This window comes from Perognathus longimembris, chromosome 23 (assembly GCF_023159225.1).
Source record: "Perognathus longimembris pacificus isolate PPM17 chromosome 23, ASM2315922v1, whole genome shotgun sequence".
In the NCBI taxonomy this organism is placed as follows: domain Eukaryota; kingdom Metazoa; phylum Chordata; class Mammalia; order Rodentia; family Heteromyidae; genus Perognathus; species Perognathus longimembris.
In genome coordinates this window covers 20,921,452-20,935,958 of record NC_063183.1, presented here as the reverse complement: position 1 = coordinate 20,935,958, position 14,507 = coordinate 20,921,452, and the positions used below count along the sequence as shown (strand labels likewise).

Below are 14,507 nucleotides of genomic sequence, written 5' to 3'. Positions count from 1 at the left end.
ACCTCACTAAGTATAAAAGACAGCAAAAAGCCCATAATAGAGTATGTGAAACATACATAATAAAATGTACATTATGTGAAAAAGGTCAATATTACTGACATAATAGAGTAATTGCTATTAAAAGACCATATTGTTGCTTACAATAAAGACTAGCAAGCAAAATGTAAAAGAGGTGTATTTGTATTATGGTTGAAAAATTATCCATAATCTTCTCTAAAACATCCAATTTTGTCATCATATTGTCCACCTAACTATAAACATTAATAGCTAAAGATGTTTTATTTGTTTTGTTTTTGTTGCCAGTCCTGGAGTGTGGACTCAGGGCCTAAGCACTGTCCCTGGTTTCTTTATGCTCAAGGCTAGCACTCTACCTCTTGAGCCACAGCACCACTTCCGGCTTTTTCTATATATGTGGTGCTGAGGATTCGAGCCCAGGGCTCATGTATACGAGGTAAGCACTTTACTACTAGGCCATATTCCAGCACTAAAGATATTTTAACATGCTAAGCTATTCATTAAAATGAAAATTTTGTAATTACCAGGGGAAAATTATGTTTCATACTTTTTGAAAGAAGCCCACTTAAAATCAAAAATGATAAAATGGGAAAAAATTCCAACTGAAATCTGTAAATTACCCCATTTGTAGATGTATTTTATTATACCTCAATAGTAAATCTGCTAATGCATCTCAAGCTTAAAAACTTCATATGCAAAATAATTACTCACTGAGAATAGAATAAAGTTTATAAGGCTAACTTATTCTCTTCAACAACAGAATTACCTCACATATAAATATGGTAATATATTCCAGTACACATATGTGAAATGTATGTATATGTTACATATATGGAAATGATTCATCTGACATTGCTTATCTTATTAAATGAATACTTAAGAATACTTAACCCAGCTAACAATTTATGATGCTACTGAGTGATTATAACTTAAAACAACATACTTGCTCCAGGGACAACAAGCAGGTATAATCCCTCTAAGGTAGCAACAACCGCTTCTCCGTAAAGGTTTTTCCAAGGAATCTTCAAAGTTAATTTATCTAAAGAAACATAACTTCAATCTTACATCCTTATTTCACTTCTCAAGAAAGTACACACTTGTCAAATTCTATTAAAAGTATAACAAAATTCTCCACACACACAATATATAACCCTCCGAAAAAATGAGGACTTTGCTTTTTATCTTATACTTCTCATGTCTTTTGATAGCTATGGTCTCACTTAAGATTCCAAAACTATAGAATGAATGATTTATTTTCAACTTTGAAAAAGGAAACTTCATCCTACAGAGATTAAATGAACTGCTTTAATGTAAGATGGTCGGCCAGTTCATGAATAAGGCTGCTGGAACCAAAACTCAGTGCTTGGCAGCATCTGCCCATTGCATATGCTCTTCCTCCCACACCAATAACTGAAGCTCTAGAGATTAAGTATAAAATAGTATCTGTGCAAGCAACACAGAAAAAAGTTCCTAGTAATAAACTTAGATGGTAGGCCAAACTGCAGTGACTGCAAGCAGCAAAGCACGCTTCTTTAGTATTTGCATTAACAGTACAGTGCATCTTGGACTGATCGTATCCCAAATATGTATTTACAAACCACTTGGAAATAAAACATATTTTCTCTCTTAGGAATAATGCTACTCCATGCTAGCATAGTGAAAGGCAAAGCCCTCTAAAATTCAGAAAGCTGAATGCAGAAGGAAGACAATGTGATACAAAAATAGGGTGTTAAGGTAAGAGGAAGGATGTAGTCTAACTATTCAGTAAGGACCTGGTAACGCACAAATACACAGCTTTTAAATAAAAATCATAGAACATGACTAATTGGGAAAACCCTATAGATTAAACTTCGTATTAAAACATTTCTCTAGCAAAGACATACTTAGTTACAGATGGTCTTAGTGTAAGAGTTTAGCTGCAAAGAAGACTTTGTACTTACCAAAACATATCTTCCATACCAAACTGCTGCATAATATACCAAGTGAAAACGATTGAACAAAACATGACAGAAATAAGCTCTGTTTAAAAATACTTAGTAGACATAAAGAAAAAACATACAAAACTATCAATTTTGAGAAGAAAGATCATTTTTGTGCAGTATAATCAATGCCTGAAGATTCTATGATTCAAACATAAAGAATAAAGGTATCATTTGTCCAAAAAAAAATGATGCAGATATATATATATACATATATAATATATGTGTTGATCTTAAAACTCTTGAAATTAACATAACACAAAAATCTCACCCTTTTGCAAAAGGAAGATTTCTTAGCTTAAGTACAGACAAACTGAAAAACTAAAAGGACTAAGTGAAGAGTAAAATATTCAAGTGAAAAGCAAAATACTTACCAATCTGTCCAGCTTTGACTTTAAAAGGAACATTCAATTCACTCTTCAGAAGAAAGAAAACATTCAAAGGACATCTTAAATTAATAAGCACCTCAAAAACTCACTTTTATATCATCATTTAAATGCACTTACCTCTAAAGGAAAAAAACACAAATTTTCCATATGTGAATAACTAACAACGGATATATTTTATTGTTAAGTTATTAAATTCTGACTTTTCATAAAGAATTCACTGAAGAAGGAAATTATAAACAAAAAAATGTAAACAAATTTGTAGAGAAAGCAATCAGATAAAATGGTTACTTCTTTCAATAAATCAAATCAAAAAATTATTTCATGGACTTAAGACATTTTATCTGAAATTCTAGGACAGGAAAAAGAATAGAGTCCCTTCATATGAACTAGTTGAAATAATAAATGTGCAACACCCTAAAAAAATAAATAAATAAAAAGTAAACTCCCAACATATTTACCAAATTATCATTTTCTTTAGATAAGTTACAAATATATGCCATAAAGTAAATTTTCACTAATCCAGATTCCAAACTACTACAAATTCATGTGGTTTTTTAAATTGAGAATACTGAACAGGAACTGATACTATAAAAAAAAAATCACCTAACTCTCTAATTATTAAAATGTAACTAATCAAGCAAAGATATTTTGTCTTATCTTAAAATACATGAATACTCTATATAACTGGCCACTGAAAGCTAGTACTTTAGGTTACAATTAACTATAATCCATTTACCCAATTCATAAATCAATCAATTATTCAAGAATGCAAGGTGAACAGCAATGAAACAAAATAATAGTTGTTGACCAAGTCTCTTTTAGGACCAGAAAAAAAAAACCTTCATTGGCAGTAAGAAAATAGATCTGCCTTCATAGGAAACAGAAAAAATAAGTCCAAAAGATCATCTTTATAGGATGCGAACCATCAATTATACACTTTTTTAAATGTGGTCTGTTCATTTTTAATCTTCTGAAGTCAGTTTCACATTAAAGAAATGTGAAGACCATTTATCAAAGCAAAATCTTATCATCTGGTTAAACTGGGAAAAGAGGCTAGTTGGAGATGATGGAGAATTACAAAATAATTTGACATGTAACTATAACCAAACTTCAAATTAGGTCAGCACAGGGTCTGTCTTCTATAGTAATTATGTTAGATATATATCCCATTTCCACAATTTCACTTCTCCTTATTTTATTTCAAATGCTCACATGAATTGGGAATAAGAAGCTTTATCTCTCACTCTCTAGCAATAGAATCCTAAATTTTAAGTCTGTAGAATGAAAAATTTAAAGTTGCAACAAGCCATATAAAGAAAGAAGAAAACAGCTATTCTGAATACCTACTTATGTGCCAAGCTCTCTTCTCGTCATATCCAGTCTACAAAGACACAGATCTGATATCTTTTATTATATGGCTATCTGTCCTTATAAGGTAATTAAACTGTTGCTTAAGGACATTAAGAAACTATAGATGTCTTAATTTTCTTACTTCCATAATATGAAACTTTAACAAACATAATCTGCAGTCACTTCATAAACTCAAGTTTAGCTCAATAAGCTAAATATAAACATAACGCAGGGACAGAGAGTGCTGTTTTGAGTTTAGCACACATATAATCATTGCAAATTACTAGAGCTGGAGTAAAACCTTCTAGTCTACATCTCAATATACTTCTCAGAGCTGGGAATGTGGCTTAGTGGTAGAATGCTTGCCTAGCATGCATGAAGCCCTGGGTTCAATTCCTCAGTACCACATAAACAGAAAAAGCCGGAAGTGGTGCTGTGGCTCAAGTGGTAGAGTGCCAGCCTTGAGCAAAAGAAGCTCAGGGAGAGTGCCCAGGCCCTGAGTTCAAGCTCTAGGACTGGCAAAAAAAAAAAATGTTTTCTCAGTATTGCCATAATACAATAAGGCTAGACTGTCAATATATTGTTTCCAAAATTTGATTGTTCATTAAATAAGGCTTTATTTACCTGAAAAATATCTAAGGGCAATTCTGAAGAACAGGTATTTCTGTAAGAAGACTATATACTACAAAGTTATACAGTTAAATTAAGTCATAGAAAAACATTCCATTTTCCAAAAGATACTATCTTGATCATGAGAAAAAAAATTGAAATCCTTAATCTCAGGTATTTTTGTGGCAAATATTTAAATACAGTAATCCTTTTTTGAGTGACTCCATCACTTTATCTGGTACCTGGTACCAGATGCTTAGAGTAACCAAAGGTTTTTAAGAGAGTTTACCAAATTAACTAAATTATTAGGATAGTTTAAAATATACTTACCAGAGCATTTTCTTTTATCTGAAGATTATCTAAAGCCACATTGCCTGCATAAAAAAGAGAAAAAAAGACCATTAATATCAATTAGGGGGCTGGGGATATGGCCTAGTGGCAAAAGTGTTTGCCTCGTATACATGAAGCCCTGGGTTCAATTCCCCAGCACCACATATACAGAAAATGGCCAGAAGTGGCGCTGTGGCTCAAGTGGCAGAGAGCTAGCCTTGAGCAAAAAGAAGCCAGGGGCTGTGCTCAGGCCCTGAGTCCAAGGCCCAAGATTGGCAAAATAAATATATTCAATTAGTCTAATCCACCATAATGAGAATCTGCCAAACACTAGGAATACAATCCTAACAGCTAATACGGTGAAGAAAGGACCTAAGGAGGCACAGGAGGCAGCAAGAAGGCACAAATGCTCCTATGTCTGCACATGTGTAGAAAACACATAGGGAAATGTTCACAGAAAATAAAAATTTTTCTATGGTTGAGGAATGTCCAGGCAGGTGCTATTTTAAAATTATAAATACATTTGTGCAAATTCATAGCACCAACAAAAAACAAATGAGATACCACAATACTCATAAAGTTAGTTGGGGGGGGGGGGGGTTGTTGTTATTTTGTCCATCATGGGCTTGAACTCAGGATCCAGGCACTGTCCCTGAGCTTATTCTGCTCAAGGTTAGTGCTCTACTACTTTAAGCCACATCTTCACTTCTCGTTTTCTAGCAGTTAATTAAAGACAAGAGTCTCATGGACTTTCCTGCCTGATCCAGCCAGGAACCCAGATCCTCAGATTCAGCCTCCTGAATAGCTAGGATTACAGGCAGGAGCCGAGCCACCAGTGCTTGACATAAAGTTCTCTAGGTACAAAACATATTTCTATGTTCAAAATACATTGATGAAAACTGCAATAAAAAAAAAAGAGAAGCAGGTAAGAAACCTCCTAAGTGGGCAAAAAACACTACAGCATTATGATAGGAGAGAATAGAAGGAATAAAGGCAGTGAGGCAACTTCTATAATGCACTGAAAAAAATGCACTGAGAGATTAAAACTTAAAAGTGATTCTGGAGGGAGAACTGACAGGGCGCCATCATCAAGAGCCAGTGGGAGGGGCTGGGGATATGGCCTAGTGGCAAGAGTGCCTGCCTCGGATACATGAGGCCCTAGGTTCGATTCCCCAGCACCACATATACAGAAAACGGCCAGAAGCAGCGCTGTGGCTCAAGCAGCAGAGTGCTAGCCTTGAGCGGGAAGAAGCCAGGGACAGTGCTCAGGCCCTGAGTCCAAGGCCCAGGAGTGGCAAAAAAAAAAAAAAAAAAAAAAAAAGAGCCAGTGGGAGGCTGACACACCTTTAGTATTTAGGGGGGAAATCCCTAAGTATTATATGCTCTAAAATTACATAAAGTAGATAAATATTTCTAGGTTTACTTCTATCACATGATGAAGTGCACTAAGTGGCAACTGCAACTTCTATTCAATCTACAGGAAAGGATCCTCACATCCTGCTTACTTGAAGCCATTCAAACAAGTCTAACAAGATCTAAGGTCCATAGGGAAACTTTCAAACCTGCTTGTGAGTTCTGACTGTTCCACCCCAGGGGATCTCAACTGGTGGGTCAGATGTCACCAGGAGTGCTCATAATGAAGGTTTCATAACCAACATTGAGGAACCAACATACATGTGTATGATATAATATTATGAATGAACATATAAAAAGTGGCTATTCCTACAGCAGGGATCTTGGTTCTTAGATGAATGGGTGATAAGAAACAGTGAACATTATCAATATGACTAAAAAAAAAAATTAAACCAGTATATTTAGAAAAATAGGAAGATTATAAGTAATTATCACTAAATAGTGGGATTAAAGATTGATTTCTAGTAATCATTCTCAGTATTTTAATGTAATAATCAGGTATTACTTTGTTCCTGTAGTAGCAGGATTTTAACTCAGGGCCTTGCACCTGTCAGGCGAATGCTTTACCACTTGAGCCATATCTACAGCCCTTTTTTCTTTAGTTATTTTTCAAACAGGGAGTTGCATTTTTATTCAGGGCCACCGGGGACCACAATCCCCTCCATCTGGGTGACAGCTAGGAATATATCCTGCATAGCTAGGACTACAGGCATGCAGCACCATGCCCAGCCCCAAATATTACTTTTATATGAAATTTATTATACAAATTATAACAAGTGGGAAAATAAAACAAAGGTAAATTCTACGGTCAATATGGTCCATATATTTTATATAGATTCTTCCTACACCTAGTATCTACCTAACCTAGGGATACATAAAAATAACAATTATTGGGGCTGGGGATATAGCCTAGCGGCAAGAGTGCCTGCCTCGGATACACGAGGCCCTAGGTTCGATTCCCCAGCACCACATATACAGAAAACGGCCAGAAGCGGCGCTGTGGCTCAAGTGGCAGAGTGCTAGCCTTGAGCAAAAAGAAGCCAGGGACAGTGCTCAGGCCCTGAGTCCAAGGCCCAGGACTGGCAAAAAAAAAAAAAAACAATTATTTACTTCAGTTACCTGGAGTCTTACAAGTCTTTCTACAACCTGTGAATGTGATCTAACAAACACCTAACTATGGCAATATCATACTATAATTATTTGTATTGAAGGAGGAGCCACTAGTGCTGATTCAAGGAGAAGGGAGGAAAGCAGTTTTGAGATAAACATCAGCCCCAGAGGAAAAGTAAATTCCATTCCTTCAAGGGGTAAATGAGTGTCCCAGGCAAGTAAGGCAGGGGCTACCATTCTCTGCTGCAATACACACTACTTAAGCAGCACATTTAGTACATACCTCAATACAGGGCATTTGCCAACTATTTCCGTTTTCTTTGAGCCAATCCTACCAGTGGCTCTTAATCTTATTAAGTCCTAAGACACCAAGGTGTGAGACAGCTAAGGAAGCTCAGTAGTCTCCTCCATGCACAGACCTGAGAGCCAGAAACAGGCCAACAGGAACAGCCCTGCTTCATTTGGTGACCCCACACAAACATTCTAGATGAGTGTCACTGCTGCACAGTGTCAAAGCCCACCTTGAAGGATATTTTAAGAATTGCCTTCTAAATGGGTAAATCTAAATCAAAATGAATCAGCTAATCTATGTTCATGGGCCACCAGACAGAAATGAATGCAAAACCTTTAAATTAATGTATCAAATTCTCTTTAAAAATAAAAAAAAATGACGGTAGCACTGGTGGTTCATGCCTATAATCCTAGCAACTCAGGAGTCTGAGATTTGAGGATCACAGTTCAAAGCCAGCCTGGGCAGGAAAGTTTATAAGACTCATCTCCAATTAACCACCAAAAAGCCAGAAGTAGAGCTATGGCTCAGGTGGTAGAGCACTACTAGTCTTGAGCAAAAAAACTAAGGGACTGTGCCCAGGCCCTGGATTCAAGCCACAGGAACAGCAAAAAAATAAAAATAAAATAAATAGAGCCAGGCGCTGGTGGATCACACCTGTAATCCTAGTTACTCAGGAGCTTATTTGAGGATCATGGTTCAAGGACAGCCTGGGCAGGAAAGTCCATAGGACTCTTACTTCCAATAAACCACTCCGAAAAAGCCAGAAGTGACTCTGTAGCTCAAGTGGTAGAGCACTAAACTTGAGCAAAAGAAGCTCAGGAACAGTGCCTTGGTCTTGAGTTCAAGCCCCAGGGCTGGCAATAAATAAATAAATAAGCAAACAAACTTTTAAAAGAAAAAAATGAGAATAGTTGCTAAGTTACGGAAAACAACCAACTTTCAGTGCATTTATACAAACAAATGGAACTAGAATATTAGGTACAAACCTGTCAATATCCAAGAATGGTTTTTAAACACATAATGGTCATAAAAAGAGTGTAAGAAATACAGTTCTGCTCAAAAATATCTCTGATCAGACATAATCTCCCCAAACTTCCACACAAGCTTATATTATATCTTTCTTACCTGTAGTTAACATTTAACTTTCTAAAAATCTCTGACCTAATTATGAACCCCTTACCTACTTTCCACACAGTGCATAATCAGTAGTAAATATAAATATTGACTTGACTTAGAATGCACAAAAGGGGGGGCAGGGTTAGAAACAAGTACAATAAGGACATAAGTAAGCTGGGCACTGTGTGTATGCCTCTGGAGGTAGAGGCAAAGTTAGGAAACCCTATCTCCAAAACAAAGGACTGAGGCATAGCTCACGTGGTAAAACACTTGACTGGCATGTATGAAGCCCTAGGTTCAATCCTCAGCACTTTAACCAAAAAAAAATGGGAAGAGGGGGGAGAACATAAGTTTGTATTGTTTTATTATTTTGAAAACATTTTCAGATTTATTGCATTACAAGACCTTCAAAGCCTCTTGGACAAAAGGAGGCATATATTAAGAAACAGCGACTTCCTGAGGCTGAGTGTACTATAGCAAACTAGCAAAATGTAGAACCAACACTCAAATCTTCTGATGCTCAATTCTGTGTTCAGAACACCAAAAAGCAGAGCAGAAGGAGTACAAGATTTAATTCAAGTTGTAAATCTAATTGCTTTGGAGAAAGTATGACTAAACCCTTAGAGGCCTATGTACCGTAGGCACTTTTGATCTGATCTCTGCATCTTAAAAGATGCGAAAAGTGAAAAGGATAAATAAGTTAATACAACAAGGGTATAAGCAAATAGAGGTGAGAGGCTATGTTAGTAAAACATCAGGCAAAGTCAAGGGGCTATGTTAGGAGCACTAGCTGAAGAAAGGACAGTGACACGGGAAAGAAAGAAGACATACACACAGGAGATGACACTGCAAATGGCCATTTTGGACTTTTTTAAAAAATCTCTTCTTTTCAAAACAGAAAAGAAATTCCCAAGTTATGTTTTAGCACTATTCTGCGACCATACAGACCTTCAAATGCAATCTTCACTTTATACATGAAGAAATTGAAATCTAAACAGATGAAATGGTTTGTCCAAGGTTATGCAAGTACTTTGCAACAGTACTAAGAATAGAGCCTATGTCTCCTGACTGCCCAGTCAATGTTCTTAATATAAAACATAAAGGTTAACCCAAAGCTGTGCCTAAAAACAAAAAGCAACAACAAACAAAAATACCACGCCGTTACTTCTCTGTGTTTGTGACTCTAGCAATAAAGTAGGGAATTTAATGAGGAAAAAAAAATACCATGCCCTAATCCATCAGCATAGTGTAAAACAGCAAAAAAAGAATATATATTGCTATGCATTTTTATGTGTTTATTACATTAGCTTTCATCATTTACTTGAAAAGTATATCAGAAGACACATTCATCTTTGAATGAAACGAGATCAAGTAAATTACTAAACAGTTATTTCAGCTATCTTATTTATTTCATATTACTAACAAGGCATTGCCCTTGCTAGGCATGTGCTCTACAACTGAGTCACTTACTCTACCAGTACCTTTTTTGCAATAGAGTCGTTTTATACTCATGCCAGCCAAACTTCCCCATACTGTTGGGGTGACAGATGTGCCACCATTCGCAGCCACTTGTTGGCCCCAAACAGTGTTCCCTCAATCTCTGCCTCCCAAGTGGCTAGGACTGAACAGGCGTGAGCCGCTTGGCCTCCAAACAGTTTTTAAATGCATGCCGTTTTAATGACTCATATTTTAGTAAATGATAAAGAAAATACTGTAGCAATTCATTTCAGATGAAACTAGCTATTTGACTCCAATACCCAGTCTAGATTATTTTAAAACTGGGGGGGCTGGGGATATGGCCTAGTGGCAAGAGTGCTTGCCTCGTATACATGAAGCCCTGGGTTCGATTCCTCAGCACCACATATACAGAAAATGGCCAGAAGTGGCGCTGTGGCTCAAGTGGCAGAGTGCTAGCCTTGAGCAAAAAAGAAGCCAGGGACAGTACTCAAGCCCTGAGTTCATGGCCTAGGACTGGCCAAAAAAAAAAAAAAAAAAACTTTGCAGTGACTGGAAGAAAAAAAAAAGGGAAAAGAAAGACCTGGCTCTCCCTCTTCCTCTTTCCCTACTAAAACAGAAAGTCTTGGCAGAGAACAATGGAAAGCTGAGGTTTATCACAGAACTTTCCCCCTTTGGTACATTTCTGGGATCTGAAGCTCATGAACTTCCTACAGAAAGGTTAACAAAGTACTGATTTTCAGTTCTATTTCTCAAAACGGAGTGCAGTTTTCATTTAAATTTTAAATATGTGGAAAACTGTTTGCAACTTCATTTTCTAAACACTATAATCAATAACATGTTGCACTACACTCATTTTTGCTGTCTATATGCTATAGGAGAAACCCATAAGAAATGTATAAGAAATGTGGCCTCCACAAAGGACTTTTTAAAAATTTCTCTGTACAAGTTTACATATGTTGAGAGGAAATTATATTAGACTTAGATTTACAGATATGAGCACAAAGTTTAATGTCATACAAGAGCTGGATTCACAGATATGACCAGAAAGCTAGAAGTTCAGTTATCTCATCTATTTCATGATAGTGGCTCTTTAGTAGGCAGGACTGAAGGAAGAAGAGAAAGGAAAGCTAGTGTTTCATTATCTACAGTCCTCACTAGCATTGCAGGAGGTGGCAAAACCATTCACCTAATGAAAAACACATATTTTAAAGCCAGAAGAGAAGATCTGGTCCATCTCTTCAATATCAGGCAAGAAAAGAATAATACCACCCAGTGATATTCCAAAAACCTCCCACTGAGGCTGTGTCAGGGGAAAAAAGATCCCAGCTTTCCTTACTCCTGGTGCTGATCCCATACCAATTCTCTTCCCTTCCCTTGCTCTGCCTCTGTCCATGTAAACTGAGCATTCCCTACTCCAAAAATCTGAAACACTCCAAAACCCAAAACCTTTTCAGTGCTGACAGGATGCCACAAGTACAAAATTCCTTACCTACCCTCACACGACACATCATAGGCGAAACACAACTGCACTAAAACACTGCAGAAAATGACAGTCAGGCTGTGGGTAGAAGGTATATATGAAAAAGAAATGAATTCCATCCCATCCCCAAGAAATCTCATTAGTAATGGATATTTCAAAATCTGAAAGAGTGTAAAATCTACAATTCTTGTCTCAGGAATCTGGAATAACAAGTACTGTCCCCTGTAACTGGCAGCTGATGGGAAAGCAGTGCGGGTTGAGGGCAGAGAGGCACCACTGGTCACCACAGCCAAACACACCCTGCATCCCCCATACCAATCACAGACGATAGCTTATTCTGCTTGCCATGGAAGTGAGAAGGATTACCAGCTCCTCCGCAGCAAATCACTCCAACATCAAAGAGACAGAGATTCTACATTGCAACACCACCAATTCAGCCAAATTGCAAAAGATCTGGCATTTCAAGATGTCTTTTCATATGTTACTCTTAAACAATTATATCCTGGACTCACTTCAGATAGCTTAAGGTTACGCAATTTATCTCCTGGATGGTGCCAGTTTGTGGGGAACAAGAACTGAGATGAACTTTCCTGTCTGTGTAGGTAGCACATACCCACCAGGCACTTTCCTGAACCTTTGGAAACCTCACTTACAAACTGTTGGCAGGTAGTATAACTAGTGTCAAATATAAACTCAAATACAAACAGTGCTTTATGTTTTAAGAATTTGTCTAGAAAGTATGGAATGTTTAGACATGTACTCTTCCCAAAATTATCACCTTATATAAGTGTGAATTAGAAGCCACACATTTAAGAAAACACAAAGCAAAGCAGGCTGTTTCCATCTACTGGGTTTATCTTCCGCATTAATGGCTATCACTAACTATACAGGGGTTTCACACTCTTTATATCACAAACACTGCAAGTGTTAAACATCCATTTTGCAAATTAGGAAACTGAGGCTTGGGTTCCTACAGCTAGTAGATAAGCAGGGCTTCATTATTCATTCAGCAACAGAAAGTTTTTAAAGAGATATTTTACCTAAACCACTTTTAAAAATACATAGGAAGCTGGGAGCCAGTGGCTCATGCCTGTAATCCTAGCTACTCAAGAGGCTGAAATCGAAGGACTGCAGTTTGAAGACGGCCCAGACAGGAAAGTCTGTGAGACTCTTATCGTCACTAAACTGCCAAAAAAGCCAGAAGTAGACCTGTGGCTCAAGTGGTAGACAGCTAGCCTTAAGCAAAAAGAAACTCAGGGACAACACCTAGGCCCTGAGTTCAAGCCCCAGGACCAGCACAAAATAAAATAACATAAAATACATAAGAACTGGATGGTATTTTAAAATGTTCAATAAGCCAGGCACTAGTGGCTCACATCTGTAATTTTAGCTACTCAGGAAACTGACATCTGAGGATCGATCACAGTTCCAAGCCAGCCCAAGCAGGAAAGTTCATAAGACATTTATCTTGAGCTGTGATACCAGCTTTGAGTGAAAAAGCTAAAGGACAGTATCTATGCTCTAAGTTTAGACCCCAGTGCCAGTGCACGCACACACCTGTATGCATGCACACTTGCATGTGCACACACACACTAAGATACAAAAGAAAATAGCAATTACCATTTTTTCATTTTCATTTTTCATTTTTTCATTCTTTCATGAGTCATTTTTATTTTTGGTTCTCCAATTTAAAAAGAGTTGTTCAAAGTACACCTCCTGATTCTAGACTTTCCAGTAATTTTTCCCTTCCTTTTTTTTTTTTTTGCCAGTCCTGGGGCTTGGACTCAGGGCCTGAGCACTGTCCCTGGCTTCTTTTTGCTCAAGGCTACCACTCTGCCACTTGAGCCACAGCGCCACTTCTGGCCGTTTTCTGTATATATGGTGCTGGGGAATTGAACCCAGGGCCTCATGTATAGGAGACAAGCACTCTTTGCCACTAGGCCATATCCCCAGCCCTCCCTTCCTTTTCACTGTTGTATATTTTTGCACTATTGTATATTGAACTGTGATGCCTATATAGGTATCAATATATGCATAGCGCAATCTTTTCCCAATGTTTGCAAAAGATCTTGAATAGTCCAAGCCAAGATTATGCATCTTTACTGACATGACACATTCAAGCCCCTTCATAAAGCATCCATTAGAAACTTCTGAAGACTGGGCTGGGAATATGGCCTAGTGGCAAGAGTGTTTGCCTCTTATACATGAAGCCCTAGGTTGGATTCCTCAGCACCACATATACAGAAAACAGCCAGAAGTGGCGCTGTGGCTCAAGTGGTAGCCTTGAGCGAAAAGAAGCCAAGGATGGGGCTCAGGCCCTGAGTCCAAGGCCCAGAACTGGCAAAAAGAAAAAAAAAAAAAAAGAAAAGAAAAAGAAAGAAACTTCTGAAGAGTAGCAGACTTCTTTTCACTTCTTATTAAAATTTGTTCACCACCATAGGCCTCCTTTAAATGGAGGAGGCAATCTCAAGTGCTCTTTAAACCAGGCTTCTCAACTTAGCATTTGAAGCTAGATAATTCATCATTACCAAGGAGTGTCCTCTGTGCTGAAGAATGTTCAGCAGTGCCCCTGGGTTACCCACCACAGGCCTTGAGCATACATGTACCCTTAGCGGCAAACAAAAATGTCTTACAATTTGCCAAGTATCTCCTCAGAAACAAAGCCACACCTCCTGCCATTGAAAGCCACTATCTTTAGTCAAAACTCCAATTAAGAAATTTATCCCCAAACAGAAATGAGATCAGAATGAATTCCTTTTGGAACACTTGAAAATTCAGCCAGAGGAAAACTGAAACATCAAATTCCATAAACATGCAGCCCTTACTAACACACAAAAAGACTACATGACATTTTCAATTCTTTGTAAAGCTGAGCAACCTTGTGGATGTCATATATCAGCTAAACACTCCGATTTTTATACCTTAAAACATTTGAGACAAATTTCCTCAACAATATTCTCAAGGAA

General features: G+C 37.5%; 1 protein-coding gene across 4 annotated transcripts in view; it reads right to left on the bottom strand.

The window, feature by feature from the left end:
* Window positions 1-14,507, bottom strand: part of Vps13c (vacuolar protein sorting 13 homolog C) — a 137,791-nt gene that overhangs the window by 120,171 nt on the left and 3,113 nt on the right. For all 4 annotated transcript variants that reach the window (XM_048332995.1, XM_048332996.1, XM_048332997.1 and 1 more), the window contains exons 2-4: window positions 4,673-4,716; window positions 2,369-2,411; window positions 959-1,054 (exon numbers count right to left, since the gene is read on the bottom strand). In XM_048332995.1, the coding sequence (XP_048188952.1) occupies window positions 959-1,054; window positions 2,369-2,411; window positions 4,673-4,716 (183 nt within the window). The remainder of the gene's footprint in view (window positions 1-958; window positions 1,055-2,368; window positions 2,412-4,672; window positions 4,717-14,507) is intronic.